The 20,348-nt window shown below is 36.7% G+C and overlaps 1 protein-coding gene across 2 annotated transcripts in view; it reads left to right on the top strand.

Annotated features, from left to right (window-relative positions):
- LOC121382300 (cylicin-1-like) overlaps positions 1 to 19,662 on the top strand; it is a 31,151-nt gene extending 11,489 nt beyond the window's left edge. Inside the window, exons 4-10 of one of the 2 annotated variants that reach the window (XM_041511871.1) lie at positions 396 to 557; positions 6,373 to 6,489; positions 8,280 to 8,352; positions 11,096 to 11,174; positions 14,166 to 14,232; positions 14,421 to 14,569; positions 19,127 to 19,662. In XM_041511871.1, the coding sequence (XP_041367805.1) occupies positions 396 to 557; positions 6,373 to 6,489; positions 8,280 to 8,352; positions 11,096 to 11,174; positions 14,166 to 14,232; positions 14,421 to 14,569; positions 19,127 to 19,358 (879 nt within the window). In that variant the 3' untranslated portion in view covers positions 19,359 to 19,662. The remainder of the gene's footprint in view (positions 1 to 395; positions 558 to 6,372; positions 6,490 to 8,279; positions 8,353 to 11,095; positions 11,175 to 14,165; positions 14,233 to 14,420; positions 14,570 to 19,126) is intronic. The other variant, XM_041511872.1, reaches the window with a different exon arrangement.
- The last annotated feature ends 686 nt before the right edge of the window (positions 19,663 to 20,348 follow it).

Here is a 20,348-nt window from a genome sequence, read left to right as displayed (position 1 = left end):
TTCCCCAATTCTCTTTGAACTGCCACATACCCATGTATTTTAAGTTACGTACAGTGCTGTAAGTTTATAATGTACCACCGTGAACAAATATTCTTTTTTGTCTTTGTTTTCAAGATTTTACTTTTAAAAAATCCATAACTTAATACAGTTTAAAAACTAAATTTGAATGTTGCAACGGAAATTGTTAACCCAGTGTATGTACATGACAACTTGTGCATTTTAAATGGTTAATTTCCCTAAGTAATTTCTTTCATGGGAAAGCTACATGAAAAATTATATGTAGTACATACAAGGTGTATAAGGTGCATTATATAAATGTTACTGTAACTGTGTTACACTTACTGTAACACGGTGTATGCATGATACACATTTTTATTGTGGTTGTTCTATTTTAGTGGTTTGGGGAAGTGTGGAATCTGTACATCATTCCTACAGCACAATGTGTTAAATCGTTGATTACATACGTACCTCTACGTATATGTTCACTGGTCTGGTTTCTTCTTCGGTCCGTTCCGCGGACTGGAGTCAGAATGTTGGGTTTCATTCTCTCTGTACCTGTAAGTGAATCTTAATTGTTCCTTATTTTTAAACTACTGAAAACGAACTCTCAATCAGTGTGCAATAGTTTTTCTGATTTCTGCACCAGAGGCCATGTATTATACTCCCAAAACAATGTAATTAAAATTAGCTCCACTGGTTAATTACTATTACCTGTGGATCTAACAGCACCATGTTGGAGCTCATGTCCAGTTGACCTTTCATTCGACCAATCAAAATCTTACATGCTTACTAATTTGAAAAGAGTTTGAAAACATTAAGGATTATGCCAAGAGTATAAAAAATTATTCGGGTGAATTACGAAGTATGCCGGAAACTAATTTCAATATAAAATTTTATATAAAATTTGTTTCAAGACGGGGGGAAAAAACTGTGATGGTATAGCCATAAAATCTGTTTATACTAGTATACGATCCAGAGTTTATTACTGCACTTTCCCCCCTGTGTTTTAATGTTTAAATAGGCCAACAAGTTCGCCGATTGCACAAATAGTCTCGTCTGATATTTTTAGAATTGGTATGCTCCCGAATACCGCTATAATTTATATAAAAGGCAAAGTGTAATTGGTCAATACATAAATTATTTATAGATGAAACGTCACCTGGACATGGGAGTTCACACACTGCTGTTAGATCTACTGGTAAACCAGTAGAGCTAATTTTAATCAGATTGCTCACAAAAGAGGGGATGGGCAATATTTAAATTATATTATCCGTAATGTATATTTTCCATTTTACACATGTAAGTGTTTTTATCCGTTATTTCAGTTTGGGTTAACTTAAATAGAACAACGAAAGTGCTTTGAAAATTATAAAAATGTTTTATCTTTATGTGCAGTTTGTAATTTAAACATTGGTCAATATATAGTGAAGAATGCTGTTTGCTACTGGAGTTTGAAATTGTATTTTCTTAATTAGTGTATTCTACTAAATGTACTAGAGATTGGTGGGGTTTTTAAAATGTATTTATTGAAAAACACCGGCCTCGTTGGCGTCGTGGTAGGCCATCGGTCTACAGGCTGGTAGGTACTGGGTTCGGATCCCAGTCGAGGCATGGGATTTTTAATCCAGATACCGACTCCAAACCCTGAGTGAGTGCTCCGCAAGGCTCAATGGGTAGGTGTAAACCACTTGCACCGACCAGTGATCCATAACTGGTTTAACAAAGGCCATGGTTTGTGTTATCCTGCCTGTGGGAAGCGCAAATAAAAGATCCCTTGCTGCTAATCAGAAGAGTAGCCCATATAGTGGCGACAGCGGGTTTCCTCTCAAAATCTGTGTGGTCCTTAACCATATGTCTGACGCCATATAACCGTAAATAAAATGTGTTGAGTGCGTCGTTAAATAAAACATTTCTTGCTTTCTTTTTTTTTTATTGAAAAACTATTTTTTTATTTTTTTATTTCAAACTCTGTGAGCAGAAAACATTCTTCAGGATGTATTGCTGTTTTATTTATATTTTGACTAATATTTTTACAAATTGCACATAAAAAGAGAAAACATTTCTTATTTGTTTTTACTTTAAGCTAAAAAATATTTAAAATGGAGACTGGTACATGATTTAGAAATAGCTTCACAGCTTGTTACAGAGTGAGTGTCTTCTCTCAAGCGTAATGTACTAATACACAGAGCCAGTTTATCCTAGTAGCACATGTAGCACATGCTACAGGCCCCTCACCATGGTGCCCCACAGTGATGTGTACATGTATTTTCCCCAGGTCATTTTTCCCCTCTCCCCAATGGGGTTGCAAAATATATATCATGGGAAGGAGGTCCCGATGTTATTTGTGGTTCAGGCCCCGCTGATCCTTAAACTGGCTCTGCTAATACATATAATACTGACAGTTATGTTGCTTGATAAGGACATCATTTTGCTATTCTAAAAATCCATGAAACTCTAAAAAGACTACTTACACACAGTTACTGAGATACGCTCTTATATTTCCCCATTTCAACTTCACAGTCTTTTGAAACTTTATCCAGAAGTGTTACTGGTTTGTAAATTAACCAAACTTAGTGCCTATATTTTCATGGAAGAAGGAAGGAAATGTTTTATTTAACATATTTTATTTACGGTTATATGGCGTCGGACATATTATGATTAAGGACCACACAGGTATTGAGAGAGGAAACCCGCTGTTGCCACTTCATGGGCTACTCTTTTCGATTAGCAGCAAGGGATCTTTTATATGCACCATCCCACAGACAGGATAGTACATACCACAGCCTTTGTTACACCAGTTGTGGAGCACTGGCTGGAACGAGAAATAGCCCAATGGGTCCACTGACGGGGATCGATCTCAGACCAATCATGCTACAAGCGAACACTTTACCACTGGGCTACGTCCCGCTCCTATATATTCATGGGTTAAAACTTGGGTCTGCAATTTTAAGAGATGCTGTTTTTGTACAGTGCTTCATAATTAGTAGAGGAGTGGATAGTGGTTTCTGGAGCAGACATTACAATAAAATAATATAATGATGTGTCTGTTACATGTATGCCTGCTATTCTACTTCATCTGCACAGACATGAACATTTTAGTTTACAGTGTAAGTAAATTAGATCAATGTTTATAGTATGTCTTTGTTGCCACTAGAGGCAGGACATAGCTCAGATTGATCGGTTCCATTGGGCTATTTCTCGTTCCAGCCAGTGCTCCACAACTGGTGTAACAAAGGCTGTGGTATGTACTATCCTGTCTGTGGGATGGTGCATATAAATGATTCCTTGCTGCTAATCAAAAAGAGGTGACAACAGGTTTCCTTTCTCAATGTCTTTGTGGTCCTTAATCATATGTTTGATGCCATATAACCGTAAATAAAATGTATGTGTTGATTGTGTCATTAAATAAAACATTCCTCCCTTCCTGTTGCCACTAAGCAAGCACTTGATGGTCTGCTGCAGTCTACTTTTATCCTATATATCCTCCCTGTGTAAAACATGCTCTAATTTCTCATGTCTTCAAAATATGCATGTCTGTACGGTATGTGTCCAAAATTACCTGTACCTTGAATGCTTTCAGTGCTGCATAATTATGAAAATCATACAAATATCTGGGCAAGCATAAAATGTAAAAGATCATAAATGGGATTTATGCATACATTTACATGTGCATATACACACGGAAACACACACACACACTGAGACATATACATGTATTTATAATATTATTTATACATGTACATGTATGTGTACCTTCTCATTATTAAAAAAATTTAGTTTTTAAAATAAACTTTATTTTATCAATGTCACTACATCAATACATCAATATAACAGGAAATACATGTAAGTAGATGAAATGAAACTATGCTTCATATGTGTGATAATCCATAAAATCTTTGTCAGTATAATTATCTGCATCTTTATTGTAATATTAGACACATATTTTTCTTCATTACAGTATGTTCTTTCACATACACATTCTCTCCCCACCTCTCTCTCTCTCTCTTATCTCTCTCTCTCTCTCTCTCTCTCTCTCTCTCTCTCTCTCTCTCTCTCTCTCTCTCTCTCTCTCTCTCTCTCTCTCTCTCTCTCTCTCTCTCTCTCTCTCAGAATCTACTGTTCTTAATAATAAAAATGATGACCATACTTCTTTGAGTGTTTTTCTTTCAACACCTTGAGATTTCACAAGAGGTTAATGGTAAACCTTAAAAAGAAACTTTCAAAACACAGATACACTTTGACTCGCCCGTACAACTTTGGAATGGCCTGTGACCGAATTTTGTTTAAAAAGTTGAACTTACTTATATTGTACTTTAAAAACATGTTTTATCATAGCATACAAAAAATAATAACAACTCAAAAGAAGGAAACAGAACTTGTTTTAGTTATATTTGCAAACTGCAGTAATTAAATTATAATTATTATATTGTCACGGGACCCACACAATGAAACATGTAGAATATTTTACCAAGGTTCGGTCTTGGAACGATTGTCATTGGCATCGTTCGCAGTGATGATTGGATGTTTGGAAAAGTAGACTCAGTATATTTTCGATTGAACCTATGAATACATTTAGGTGTCTGAGGTTTTCCGAATACATAATCAAAACCGGCCGAGGGAAGGAAGGAAATGTTTTATTTAATGATGCACTCAACACATTTTTTATTTACGGTTATATAGCATCAGACATATTTTTAAGGACCACACAGATATATAGAAAGGAAACCTGCTGTCGCCACTTCATGGGCTACTCTTTTTGATTAGCAGCAAGGGTCTTTTATATGCACCATCCCACAGACAGGATATTACATACCACAGCCTTTGTTACACCAGTTGTGGAGCACTGGCTGGAATGAGAAATAGCTCAATGGGGCCACCGACGGGGATCGATCCTAAACCGACCGCGCATCAATCGAGCACTCCGGTCGAGGGATTCCGAATGGTTTTAGACTGTTCGAGAGACTGCGGAAGTGGTCGCTATTACATGTATGTCCTATATGGGTTTGGTTGCGCAGATACTAATAAGAAACCAGTTGAAAACAATAATTAAAAAATAACTTTCCGATGTCTTACAAACATTAGTTATTTGCATTTTACACAATACAATATGCAGAATTTTTTCAGTCTCCAAGTGGGCGACATGTGATAAGGTTTTGACTTGCCCGACACTATTTTGACTCGCCATGGGCGATCGGGCGACCATAAAGTGCACACCCTGGATTATGATTACATAAAAATATGGAATTGATTACTGATTGTGATTATTCCATCTTAGGTACATTTATGTGGAAATGTAGCAAAATAAACGTATTTATTAAACTGAATAAATCTTGATAGCCCTAAATACCGGCCTCGGTGGTGTCGTGATTAAGCCATTAGACATAAGCCTGGTTCGCAGCCCGGTACCGGCTCCCAACCAGAGCAAGTTTTAACGACTCAATGGGTAGGTGTAAGACCACTACACCCTCTTACTAACCACTAACAACTAGAAAGAAAGAAAATGTTTTATTTAACGATGCACTCAACACATTTTATTTACAGTTATATGGCGTCAGACATATGGTTAAGGACCACACAGATTTTGAGAGGAAACCCGCTGTCACCACTACATGGGCTACTCTTTCCAATTAACTGCAAGGGATCTTTTATTTGCGCTTCCCACAGGCAGGATAGCACAAACCATGGCCTTTGTTGAACCAGTTATGGATCACTGGTCGGTGTAAGGGGTTTACACCTACCCATTGAGCCTTGCGGAGCACTCACTCAGGGTTTGGAGTTGGTATCTGGATTAAAAATCCCATGCCTCGACTGGGATCCGAACCCAGTACCTACCAGCCTGTAGACCGATGGCCTAACCACGATGCCACCGAGGCCGGTCACTAACAACTAACCCACTGTCAGATAGCCCATATAGCTGAGGTGTGTGCCCAGGATAGCGTGCTTGAACCTTAATTGGATATAAGCACGAAAATAAGTTGAAATGAAATGATAGCCCCAATAAATTGTGGTTTTTACTTTATTTTTATATTTAAATGCACTGAGATTAATGTTAGTGGATAATAATGGCCACCCAGAACAGTTGCTTGAATATTCTTCCAATATATTTATAAATAAACAAATAAATAAAAATGAAATATAAATGCATCTTTTGTAAATGTAGATGTAGTCAAAAAAAGAGAAAAGAAACATGTGACAGTGTTTTGTTTTTGTTCTTTTGTTGTTTTGTTTTGTTTGATTTTTGTTGTTGTTTTTCATTTGCTAATAAACTGCATGTAAATGCATTACCAATGTGGTCTCATGGATATGGTCCCAAGAATCATGTAATAGATTCACTGTAAGGTCCTACAAATGTTCTTATATTTACTGTTACAGAAAAAGGGCACCGAACAAAAAGGGAAAAAAGATGAGAGGAAGAAAGATAAAAGACCTTACTCATTTCGTAGGAGTTGGAGTGATAAAGATACAGAAGAATATAGACGTGGTTACCCAGTAAGTATAAACTATTTGCAGAGATATGAGTTCACAAGGATTCCAGCTCTAATTTTGGCATAATTAAAATATCTTTCACAAGACAGACTGGATTTCTGGGTTTGATGTGAAATGCTGAAAAATGACCTAAGTTTATTTAACTGTGGGTCGTAGTTTTTAGCATGTTGAAGATCATTTTTTTTTTTTTTAATTTTGAAATATATGCATATTCTTTCCTTTCCAGATACAGTGAACCCCTCTAAATCTGACAAACATGTCGGCCAAGTAAAAAGTCTGGTTTTTAGGTGTATCTGGTTTAGAGAGTTTCTCTTCTGTATTGATATTTAAAAAGGGACCCTAAAAACATCTGAGTTTGAAGGAATTCCAGTTAACAGAAGTCCTGGTTTCATTGTAGATATAAGGCTTAGTGTGTTTTATTCCCTGGTAACACATGCTGCGTTTCAGCCAAGCAGATATTAAAAGGTGCAATTGCACCTCCCCATTATTAGCTCCCCTTTCTCTTTCGATGAACCGTTCCAAAACGCGCCAAAATTACTTAAGAAATTGTGGAATATTTTCCTTTTTGACTACAAGATATTAAAAATTCAGTAGCACCAAAATTGCCCCCACCCTCTACTGATCCCATTTGGGCTGCTGGTGCTCTCTTACACTTGCCCACATAGGTGGTCCCTTCTCCCACCCACCACAACCCTTTTCCTGTCCTGGACAGAGGAGCCTGCCCAGGCCAGCACCTGCATCCATGACAGGTGTACACCACAACAGCTTCTGAAAGTGCACATAAAACCCTATATGACCTGATCTGACCTGACCTGACCTCCCTATTCTTTAACATCATTTACTACCGGTATAAATACAAACACAGTACTGTTTTAAATATACTGATGGAAAGAAATAAGGGAACACATCAAACTGTAGACCATATTTAATTCACTACTAATGTAGTAATGTCTTATTTCATGCCAAGTTGTAATGTGGGATTGAATGTCTGTAGTGTTGACTGTGCTGCCTATATGTTCCCAGTCAACTTCTGACAATATGAATTAATTTTTGATGTAGTCATTATTTGTTGTTGCTATCTGTGTGATCCTTTATTTCTTTCCATAAATGCATTATTCGCACGGTGGAAGGGACGTCATAAATGCATTATTCACACAGTGGAAGGGACGTTATAAATGCTTTATTCACACAGTGGAAGGGACGTCATAAATGCTTTATTCACACAGTGGAAGGGACGTTATAAATGCTTTATTCACACAGTGGAAGGGATGTTATAAATGCATTATTCACACAGTGGAAGGGATGTTATAAATGCTTTATTCACACAGTGGAAGGGACGTTATAAATACATTATTCACACAGTGGAAGGGACGTTATAAATACTTTATTCACACAGTGGAAGGGACGTTATAAATGCTTTATTCACACAGTGGATGGGACATTATAAAGGCATTATTCACACAGTGGAAGGAACATTATAAATGCATTATTCACACAGTGGAAGGGACATTATAAATGCATTATTCACACAGTGGAAGGAACATTATAAATGCATTATTCACACAGTGGAAGGGATGTTATAAATGCATTATTCACACAGTGGAAGAGACGTTATAAATGCTTTATTCACACAGTGGATGGGACATTATAAATGCATTATTCACACAGTGGAAGGGAGAGGGTAAATTTTTCAAGATATTTTGGATAGATAATTTATCAGTGGTTCCCTTATTTCCACAGAATACATGTTAAAGTTTGATTAAATCTGTGTTTTGTTTGTTTTATTTTCACAGGGAAAGTTAGATGATGATAAAGCTGACAAGAATTTAAGATTTTATCAAAATAAGCTGGAGTCTTATCCTGATGGTCAGTTTGTCTTTTTTTTGTGCTATTTTGTAAAGTCCCATTAGCAGTCCAAACAGAGGGGACTGTAGGTTCAGTCTTCATCATGTCTGTCTATCCATCTATTTGTCTGTTCGTCTGCCTCACATAGTTTTCCATACATTTTTTTTTGCAATGCCTCAAGACATGAAGCTGAAATTTTGCATATAGCTTTGTCATAGGTTCTGTCTCCATCCTGTCTGTCCGTCTGTCTGTTTGTCTCACATATAGTTTGAGTAGATATGAACATTTATTAGGCCTGGTAAGCAGGCCCTTGGATTTTGGTAAAATCACCAAACAGAAATTTCATTTCTCATGATTCTTATATCGAATATGACTTCAGTGGAACCTAAAACCACTTTCCGATGGGTTCCCATGATCACAAGGCACAGAACCGAAAAAGTGTTTTCCATGAAACTTGAAATCCTATGGCCTGTGGTAGGAGGCATGTATTGCTTTAGCAGTACTCTCAGAATGCTTGTTACATGTATTTTCGACATTATGTCTTTCTGTTTGTACTTTTTTCTATATATATAATTTTTGTATACATTATATACATTCTTCTTTTTCAGAATGGCAGTGTCTGTACATCCTGTGTGTAGTAGCCCAAAGTGGATTTTCCCTCTGAGCTACTACAAACATGAGGATGATCAGAAACACATTAGATATACAGACAGTAAATAAGGACAATATATTATTATACATGTTATTTTAATCATTAAAAATGCTCTGTTAATTGGAAAGCTCTTACAATGATGGCAAACTCAGGATGGTCTCTTGAAAAATTACATCGGTGAAACAGCCCACCAATGGCAATTTTGAGCCTGCCTATGGCAATTGTTTTAAATAAAAGTGAGTTTTGAATGACTGAAAGGTTGCTTTGCTGTATGTAGACATGTTTCAAACGTACAAATTAAATGCAGGCAGATAATGTACACCACAGATACATTTTACTGTCATTGTGGAGCTTTACTGATGGCAGTACTTCTTATCCAGTGGTCAAAAAGTGCAGTCAGTGATGCTCCCAACCTACGGTACTTTATATGTCAACGATGGCAGTGGTTGTCACTGCCATTGTTAAGTTCGAGCCCTGCACTGGACTCATAAGTCATGAAACTCTAGGGTCGAACTTAACAGCAGCACTGACAGCAGCTGCTGTCATTGAAATAAACATTACCATAGTTTGGGAGCATCACTGATGACACTTTTGTGCCACTGGATAAAAATTAATGCTGTTGGTAAAGCTCCTCAACAATGGGAAAATGTATCTGCCAGTATTTAATATTTTTAAATTAAATATTATATGCCTAAATACAGCAAAATATCCCTTTCAGTCTTGTTTATGTACTGCAAAAGTCACTTTAAAAAATAATTCCACTGACAGGCTCATAATTGTCGTCGGTGGGCCGTTTTAGCTCTGGCAAATTCTTTTCCAAACCTCTGTCCAAAACAAGCCACCAATTTACATGTAGCTGAGGTTTGATAACAAGCATGGAAATGAAATAAATAAGAATAAACAATTCATACTAACTGTATGGGTCAGGAAATGTTAGTTTGATTGGTATACATGTAGTGCTCCAATATTAACTCTTGTGCTTCTGTCCTAAAGAACCAGCCCATTTAGTTGAGGTTGTTACAGATGTACTTACATGTATACTGTTCAATTACTGGTCGTCTTTTCCATCTTTTATGAACGTGAATTCAAATTTATCTGCTGTCTGTAAAATGGCCATTTTACGAACAGAATTCAGATCAGTGGTAGAGCGCTTGTCTGCAGTACAATGGGTTGTAGGATTCATTGTACACAACTGACACAATGGTTTTCTGTCCCAGCCAGAGTGCGGGATGTAGCCCAGTGGTAAAGTGTTCGCTTGATGCACAGTCATTCTAGGATCGATCCCCGTCGGTCGACCCATTGGGCTATTTCTTGTTCCAGCCAGTGCTCCACAACTGGTGTAACAAAGGCTGTGGTATGTACTACCCTCTCTGTGGGATGGTGCATATAAAAGATCCCTTGCTGCTAATTAAAAAGAGTAGCCCATGAAGTGGCAACAGCAGGTTTTCTCTCTCAGTATCTATGTGGTCCTTAACCATATGTAAATAAAATGTGTTGAGTGTGTCATTAAATAAAACATTTCCTTCCTTGTGTGACTGGCACATCATGTACATCAAAGACCATGGTATGTATTGGACATCCTGTCTGTAAAGAAATGAATACTAGTATACATGTAATATGTTGGTTTTTGCTTTTTTGTAGTACTAGTCCCGTGCTTGAAATAGGAAGTAAAATATACATGTAGCATGCTGTTATGTTTTCAAAATAGCAGGCCAACAGAAGTATGTCCTGCTTTAAAAAAAAAACATATGGCCTGCTGGAAATAAGACAGCATATGGTTTGGACCTATGAGATGTATTTTAGAGCATCAAAATCAAAATATAACAGAATCTTGAGCTAATTAACAGGTGAGATAATTGTACGTAAATCTGTCTCTTAAAAAATGACCTGCGATTTTTTATGGTTTTAACAGGTGAATTTCTATATCACCTGCAATGGAATGCTTTTAACTTTTCGAGCCTTAACTTTTCTAGCCCTGTTGTCTTTGTCATGGCAGCATTTGTCCTCTCTGAACAAAATGTTGAAATAATCATATATTAGATGTCGAGTAGTTGTAGATTAAAATATTCCTTTCCTTTCAGTTTTGTATTATCTTCCACTTTTTTGTTGCAGGTGACTATATTGATACCATCCACAAAGAATGGAAAGGGAACTATGGCTTACTGGAGAGACATCACGGTTATATACAATGGTAACCAGTTCATTTATCAGTCTGTCATATTCATGACGGGGCGGGACATTGCCTAATGGTAAAACTCTCGTCTGATGCGTCGTTTGTCTGGGATCAATCCCATTCAGTGGGCCCATTGGGCTATTTCTCATTCAAGTCAGTGCACCATGACTGCTATATCAAAGGCTGTGGTACATGTATGCACTAACCTGTCTTTGGGATGATGCACATTAAAGATCGCTTGCTTCCAATGTAACAATGTAGTGGTGTAGTTAAAGTTACATTCTCTGGTTACCATATTATAACATCATGTACAAATATGAAATACAAGCTCAAATGCACTTTTAAAAAATGTGTATGTGTTCGCTATGAACAGAGATCGTCAAAAGTATACGCTCGATTTGTCACCTGTGCTGCCATATCTCGGCAAAGCACAAACGACAGCCTGTTGTCAGTTTCAGTTAACATGTGCATTTGCCGATTTCAAATTGTAGGGTTTGTCTCAAAAAATTAAGATAAATTTTGCGCTGTATGAAGAATGTTTGGTTGAGGATACGGTACTAGAGTCTTTCGTTAAAACCGGTTTGATCTTGACAATGTATTATCGACAATCGTACCTTCCTATTTCAGAATTATTATTTTATAAAGTGTTAGTAGAACTTTCAAAGTTTAGTTTGTATACTACTAACACAGTAATCAAGTATATATTTTAAAAATAAAATATACTAAAGTAGACAATGAATATTTTCACTTCTTAATTTTACATTTTAAAATTCAAATAAATATTCTTTCGTTTGGAAAGGGTAAAGTTAGTGGGGGGGTTGTTTAAAGACATCAAAGTTAGCGCATATTGATTTAATAATCATCTGACGCCATACAACTGAAAATAAAATGTGTTGAGTGCGTCATTAAATAAAACATATCCTATCCTTCCTTCCATCTGCTGTTAGATGTCTAACATTTGGTAATTTTGACATATAATCTTGGAGAAGAATCGGAGGGTATTGGAGGTTGAAACCCTTACTTGCCCAAGCTTAAAAAATATTGAAATGTATTTTTTGGGGGAGCATGGCCCCATATAAACTTCACTCAACACAGTCTATAACCCCAACCCCGCTAAAATCCCTGCACACGCGCCTTGGAAACCCGCTACATTTGTTTTTAGCAAGGGATCGTTTATATGTACCATCCCACAGATAGGATATCACATACCATGGTCTTTTATATACCCGCCGATGGGGATTGGTCCTAGACTGACCGGGCATTTCCAAAAGACACCTTTTTAGGTCTAAGTAATGAATAAAAATAACATATAGTCTTGAACGTTACGTAATTAGTAACACCCCCTTACATGTAACGTGTATGCCAACAGCTGGCCACTGTCAAAATTTTCAAGGCAAATCCCCCAACCACCGACCCCTGGAAAGGCGTTGTACCTCTATCGATATAAATATGTTTTGGAGATATGAGACGACCCTTTAATCAAGACAGTTAAATTTGTTCAAAAATTGCGAAATTTCACGTGATCTCTTGTTGGGGACTTCCACACTTGTGATAAGCCAATGAAAACCGAGATCGGTAGGAGCCCTCAAAAGTGTTCCACTTTCAAAATCATGGCTTTGTTTTTGACCTGGATAAGCCAGCGTAGTGAAATCAATGCGGAGTGCTGCGTCATATATGCACCAAACGTAATTGGATTTTCTATTCTATATGCTTATATAATAAAAAATATTCCAGGGAATGTAATTTTAAATTACCGCGTTACAATGCCAGTATCAGGACTTAACTGATTTTGGTGTTATGATGAATTGGGCAGCATATGATCGAGTTAGTTGAGTTTATAAATTTCACAAAGAAGACATATATACCAATACCACCTGCACCAAAATCTGGTGCTGACCATAAAACATTCCTTTGTGTATATCTGCCTAGTTGTTTAAGAAGACTGTAACTCAGAACATGTTTGTCTCGCCTTCACGTTTCCATCTGTTTTTCACAAACTAAAAGTCCTGCATGAATCATGAAACTTGGTTTATACAGGTAGTTGCACATATGGATGTTCATCACAGTGCATGTGAAAACAATTGGAAATTAATTAAACATTTTATATAAAATACTTTAAATTTGCATTGAGCTTAATGTTAATTTAAAAAAATTGCATTTGCTCAATTTCTCACCAACTTTAAGTCATGTAACTTCATTAAAATATGTATATTTAAATATATTTTTTATCATTATTTGTTAACATGCATTAAAATTTGCAACTACCGATGCAGTTGTCAGTGACATGAAATATGTTTATGGTAGACAAGACATTTAATTCTGTGGAATTCCGGTGTTAGCTGATATGGTGATTATTAAATGTGCAGACCCTAGTTTTATCCTGTTGAAAATGACACTAAGTTTAGTAAATTTACAAACCTGTAACTCATTTGGATGAAGTTACCACAGAGTGAAAGAAGAGAGTGTAACGTTGAAACCGTGAAATATCCTTAATAATAGACTAGAACTCAAATCAATGTGCATTTTTAAAAATATGAAAAATGTTTTGTTTTGGTATTAGAAACACCAGGGTGACCAGAAACAGTTGGGTTCTAAGGAAATGAATAATCTAAAAAATTAAATATGAGTAATGTTGGATTTCAATGATCATAAATGGCTCTAATAGTGAAGAAAATATGCTGTAGTGTTTAAAAACCAGAGTCTGTCCATTTAACAAGAGAACATTAAACAAATGAATATCAGTGAATCGTTGGACAAACCAAAAGCCAGTGGGACGAGTGTTGCATAATTTAATAAAACAACAAAACTCGGGTCTAATCAATTATTCTTTACTTGAATTTGTGGTTGAAAATAGTTCATGGAGATAAACTTTCACAGCAGGATTGAATGATTATTCTTAAATTCCTAAATAATGAATGGTTTACAGTACTTTGGTTGTGCAATTCTCAAGTATCCATTCATCAGCATCCATTGCCATATTCCATGTACTTCAAGTGAATGTTCTTTCAGGTTATTTCCCATCCGAGAGCGAGGGATGAACTGGCATGCCCAAGAGTTGCAGCTGCATGAAGCACAGGTAACACACACATGACTTCGTAGCCATTTCGGGTTGGGACGTAGCCCAGTGGTAAAGCCAAGTTTCAGATATAATCATGTATATAATATGTTATGATATGACACTATATAACCATATATTATGTAGGTAAAGGGTAATGATGTGTTGTTAAATAAATATCCCTTTTGTTACACTTATTATGTTTCCAGGCAATACAAGAAGACTGTAAATCGCTGGAGCGAGTTTGCAAATCCTATGAATTGATGTTGGACTTTTATGGAATGAAACTGGTGGACAAAGAAAGTGGCAGATTGACAAGGGCAGACAACTGGGAGGAACGTTTTGATCACCTGAACTGGTAATACATAGGATAGTTAACATGTCATTGTCCTGTGAACAGGGCTATGTTCATTAATTACTTGTAGGTTTTGAACTAGTAATACATAGGATAGTTAACATGTCATTGTCCTGTGGACAGGGCTGTGTTCATTAATTACTTGTAGGTTCTGAACTGGTAATACATAGGATAGTTAACATGTCATTGTCCTGTGGATAGGTTTGTGTTCATTAATTCTTGTAGGTTTTGAACTGGTAATACATAGGATAGTTAACATGTTATTGTCCTGTGTTCATTAATTACTTGTAGGTTTTGAACTGGTAATACATAGGATAGTTAACATATTATTGTCCTGTGGACAGGGCTGTGTTCATTAATTACTTGTAGGTTTTGAACTGGTAATACATAGGATAGTTAACATGTTATTGTCCTGTGTTCATTAATTACTTGTAGGTTTTGAACTGGTAATACATAGGATAGTTAACATGTTATTGTCCTGTGTTCATTAATTACTTGTAATCTGACCCTGGGTTGGAGCTGCAGGGCTTGAACTTGACGACAGCACTGACCGCAGTTGTCATAGTTGCGATATAAATTGCTGGGTTTTTTCTTCTTTTTTTTGCCGCTGGATAAAAATTATTGCCATTGGTTGCAAGGATCATGTTTGGTTTTTATATTTTTTGCAACGGTTACTGGTTTAAAATTGCTGTAGGCAGGCTCAGAATTGCTGTTGGCGAGTCAGTGAGCATTCTGCCTACGGAAATAACATTTCAAAATTGATGTAGATAACATATTTCTTAAGTTCGAGCCCTGGAGCTGGAACATGGGGACGAACTTAGTACCTTCCAGCCATAAACCTAATGACACTGTTAATGTGCCACTGAGGGTTGTTAAACGAATTACTATGTGTTTTTATGTGGGTTACAACTAATATGAGTAGAATGATGGAAATACACTGTACATGATGAAAAGGATTCAGGTCAGCTCATTTTGCTCAAAAGTCTCCAGTGTTTTTTATCTAATGTAAAGCTTTGCTTCAGCACTTGTAGTGGGGGAGGGGCTGGGACGTAGCCCAGTGGTAAAGTGCTTGATTGATGCACAGTCGGTTTGAGATCGATCCCAGTCCGTAGGCCCATTGGGCTATTTCTCGTTCAAACCAGTGCACCACAACTGGTATATTAAAGGCTGTGGTATGTGTTAAACAAAACAAACTTTGTAAGGGGGTGAAGGGAGATTGACCTCCCCTGTTCCCTATCTTGTATGCTTATATTGTCAAACTTTTAATTAATCACACTCCTGAAAATGTCAAAGGAGAAAAAAAAGCCAAATTCTATATATAAAAAGTACAAATTTAATTTAAAACTTACTATTGTCTCTCTGTCTTGCCATTATTAGCTGTTGATATAAGTACCCACTTGAGTAGGTTTGTAATGTATATACATGTACTGACGTCCAACAGAAACTTTACAAGGCTTGAAATTGTATTATAGAAAACGAACAAATGGGGCAGTGGTATATGAAAGTATCATGAAGTTCAACATCTAAACATCATAATGCACTTTGTGATACATGCAAAGTATTTGTAAGTTGGTTTTTAAATTGATTCTTTTCAATTGGCAACAATATTTATCAAATTATTCAAATTTTATATATATGTAAAGTTTCTTTTGGACATCCATCTACGGCCAATTTAAGTATCCAATGAAATGTGTTTCTTAGCAAAATCATGAAAAGTTAGGTCATTTTGCCATACTACATTCATGTCCATTAAATACCATTTATCTTGCTACTTGTTGTTTAAAAAAAAAAGTGTCTATCCCACGTTTGCATGTTAGATACACTTTGAAACATCTTGTAAGATAAGTATTTATCAGTCACTCAATGTATTATTCTGTATAATTTATGGTGCTACCAAAAGCTAATCAGTAAGTTAAACATTCCCAGTCTGGAGCTCCACGCGGTAAGACGTGTTTGTTTCGCTGGTGCACACTGCACGTGCTTTCGTGCTCGACTTGGGAATCCTTCATTTCGTTGTTTTTGTCAGCGAAATGAAGTTTTCTGCTGGGATGTATGCGGCCATTGGAACTGATTGAACGCTGGAACGCTTCTCGTTTCGACAGTCTGCACCACCAGGTTGGATTCTTTTTCAGCGAGATTCCTCGACTCCACGTCATTTCTCTGTCTGACTATGTTGACTTGTTTTTTCGTGACTCGTATGACGGCCATTCTGCAGAACGCCACGGTTGTTCGCGTTTAGTCTCTACATGTCCGAGCCTGTCCTAGCAGCACTGGAAGATTGACCGCCCCACTCTAAGAAGAAATAGGAAGCGGGGTCGGCCCCTACTACTCTTTTCTAGACTTTACTTGCTTTATAGTGATACCATCTCGTATCCTCCGGAGTCGGGCCCGTCCGCACCACTATACCAACCCATGACGACTGGACTATACCCTAGTCTGATATTCTCTCTCGTTCAGACGGATCCGGCTTCTCAAGATCTGTATTTCAGCACAGCACTACACCTTCAACGTCTATCGACTGTCAATCTAGGGGTTTTCTTGTCGGGATGCAACCCATCTCGTCCCTATAAGCTGTGCACCCAAACGGCCTTTACGAGGCCACTCACGTGGACATAACGATCGGACTTTAAACTTTTAGATCTGCGTTCAAAAGTTTATGTTGAAATTACCTTTTTTTTATATTATTATTATTAAATAGTCCGATCCTCTCTTCTTTCTCTTATTTAATTTTGGACTGTCCTAAAATGCTCCAAATTATATAAATATTCGGCCGAGCAGTCAATTCTTTTTATTTTTGGCTTGTAACTTTTTTTTATCTTTTTTTTTTTGAAATGTATTCTATTAACTTGTTTACTAATTGCTATTTTAAAAATTCTGCCCATTTTCAACTCTACCCCCCACCCCCCCACCCCTCCTCCATCCCGAGTCAGGTCACCGATCTTATCGGAGGTCGGACTCTGGATGGGCGTGTTCAAAACCCAAGTGGTATATGGGCACGTTAAACAACTTATCATCGTCATCAGTAAGTTAAAACTTAAAGACTTTGTTTTATTTCATTATTTAATAATCATTGGCTATTTCTTAATTCTGACATATTACATATAGTCTTAAAGGAAGCCTGCTACATTTTACCATTAGCAGCAGGGGAGTATTTATATGCATTTTGCAACATACGGGACAGCACAGTGTGTGATAAACCAGTCATGGAGCAAAGGGTGGGATGGAAAAATAGCCAGACAGTGGGTCCATCATGGGGGTTTGATCCTATGAATCGAGCACCTAAGGCGAACACTCTATCGACTGAACTAGATCCTGCTCCTAATCAATATTAGACTGTACTGGAGTGCCATTAAATAGCCATTCATTTTGTAACAAAACACAACATATTAATTTGTTGATTCATTTCAATTTATTTTCATGCTTATATCCAATTACGGTTCAGCTAGGTGTGCTGTCCTGGGCACACACATATTCAGCTATCTAGACTGTCCAGGACAATGGGTTTGTGGTTAGTGAGAGTGAAGTCGGGTACAATAGTCTTACACCTACCCATTGTGTCGTTAAAACTCGCTCTGGGTGTGAGCTGGAACCGGGCCGTGAACCCAGTACCTACCAGCCTTATGTCCTATGACTTAACCATGAAACCACTGAGACCAGTTACTTTGTTGGGTGTGGGTAATTTTTGGCATGCTTCCATCAGATAACTGTTCAAGCATGCCTGCCATGGGCACAACCTCTGACTTCACCAGAGAGTTCTGTCCTAGACAAGGAGGGTGTGAGGACAGGGGATTTACTTTGTTGGTTCTAAATTTCTGTTTTATACAGGACTTAATAGGGTGCTGTCAACTTACATTAAACTTGAAATCTATTACCAATTCAGAAGTACAGTACTATAAGCCTGTTTATTTGATTGGTCAACAACAAGCAATCTGGTAAACCCAAAGTAAACCGTAATCTTGCTCGGAGGTGATAGGGGGTCCAATTAAGGGGATTACTGTTATCCACTGTGTGTTGGGTAGGTGGGTGTGCAGATAACACAGTTGAAACCTCTCACATTCTACACATGCCTTAAAGTTTAAACACCTTTGGTGACGAGAAGTAACCTTATTGTTGCAGTGTTCGAGTCGATCAAACTGATTAATCATTTTACTCAGCTGCCTGTTTGTCAGTGGTTTTGTCAAGTTTGATAAGTTTATGTGCAAAGTATTGATTTCCAAATACCTCTCGCTAAGGAAACCTTTAGAAAGTTCTGTTTGAAGAAGTTAATCTTTTGTTCAAAACTGGATACATGTGTAAAGTTTTTTTCTGTAGAAAACATCAGACATACATGCAGATGTGCAATATAAACATACAGTCATGTATTATGTACATTCTTTCTAAGAATATTAATTACATGTACATTTATCTTTGAAACTGATGTTAGAAAACTTCAAACGCTTGCACTGAGAGAATACCTGTAGTATTTGAATTGTCAAGTGGAGATTTTACTTTAGTAAAATTATGTTATAACTGACATTTGATGGAGATTTTAGAAATCTAAATGTAAAACTTGTTTTGCAGGTCATTTCACAACTATTTGCGTATCACTCGCATCCTCAAGTCTTTGGGTGAGCTTGGATATGAACGCTACCAGGCTCCATTTGTGGAATTCATCCTTGACGAGGCCTATGTAAAAGAAAGGCTAAATGGTCGAGTCCTTTCCAGCTGTACCGACTACTGGGTGGGAACAGTTAAAGATGAGAAAGAAAGAAAGAAACTTTTGGACAGAATATATGAACATGATTGGCCCTGAGAATATAGTATTGTTATTAATGTCATATTATATTGACATACAGTGCATAGCCATAAAGTCAACTACATGTAGCAACTCAAAGTTTCTTAAAGTCTGTAATTATTTAAAGATTTAATCATTAAAACTGACACTACACAACAGATTGCCATCCATGATGAACTTAAATTGTGTTTACTAAACCCTTTAAAGGGACAGACCCTAGTTTCAGTCCATTAAAATTAACACTAAGTTTAGTTAATCTACAAACCTGTAACATGTTTGGATAAAGTTACAATTGAGTGAAACATGAGTCTGTGACTTTGAAATGGTGAAATACCCTCTAAAAATAGACTAAAACTTGACTCCATAACTGTTACTTCTCGGACGCATTTGCATTTAAAAAAAAGAAGAAAGAGAAATGCTTTTTGTGATATTAAAAACACGAGGATGATAAAAAACACTTCGAATGTACGGAAATGGATAATCTAAACAATAAAATCTAAATAAAGTGTGATTTCAGTTATCACAAACGGCTCTAATAGTAAAAAATATGCCTTATTGTTTAAAAACTAGGGTATGTCCCTTTAAATATACACGATTGTACTAACTTAAGTAAGTTTATACTTGAGGCTCCAATAGTCAGATAAAATAGTATACATTCTTAATTTGACACTTGTCATTTCAATTTTATAATCACTTTTAACATTAAAATTTATTAACTAGATGACATTTGTATATTTATTAACTAGATGACATTTGTATATTTATGTATGATGCATTGTAATGTATTTATGTGTGGAATACACTGTGAACTGATTGGCAATCTAAATAAACATATTCATGTTCGTATTTGTAATCAGCCCAACTGTACACACCGGTACAGGGGTTCAAATTTTTTCAAAAACATTACTTGCCACAAGGCAAGTGCCAATCAGATATTCACTTGCCCCATATATTTTTCCACTTGCCCATACTTCTTAAGGTAACCAGTTCTGTTACTGTATTTAATTT

This window comes from Gigantopelta aegis, chromosome 9 (assembly GCF_016097555.1).
Source record: "Gigantopelta aegis isolate Gae_Host chromosome 9, Gae_host_genome, whole genome shotgun sequence".
Taxonomy (NCBI): domain Eukaryota; kingdom Metazoa; phylum Mollusca; class Gastropoda; order Neomphalida; family Peltospiridae; genus Gigantopelta; species Gigantopelta aegis.
The sequence above is the reverse complement of the archived record's forward strand: the minus strand, read 5'-3'. Positions and strand labels throughout refer to the sequence as shown.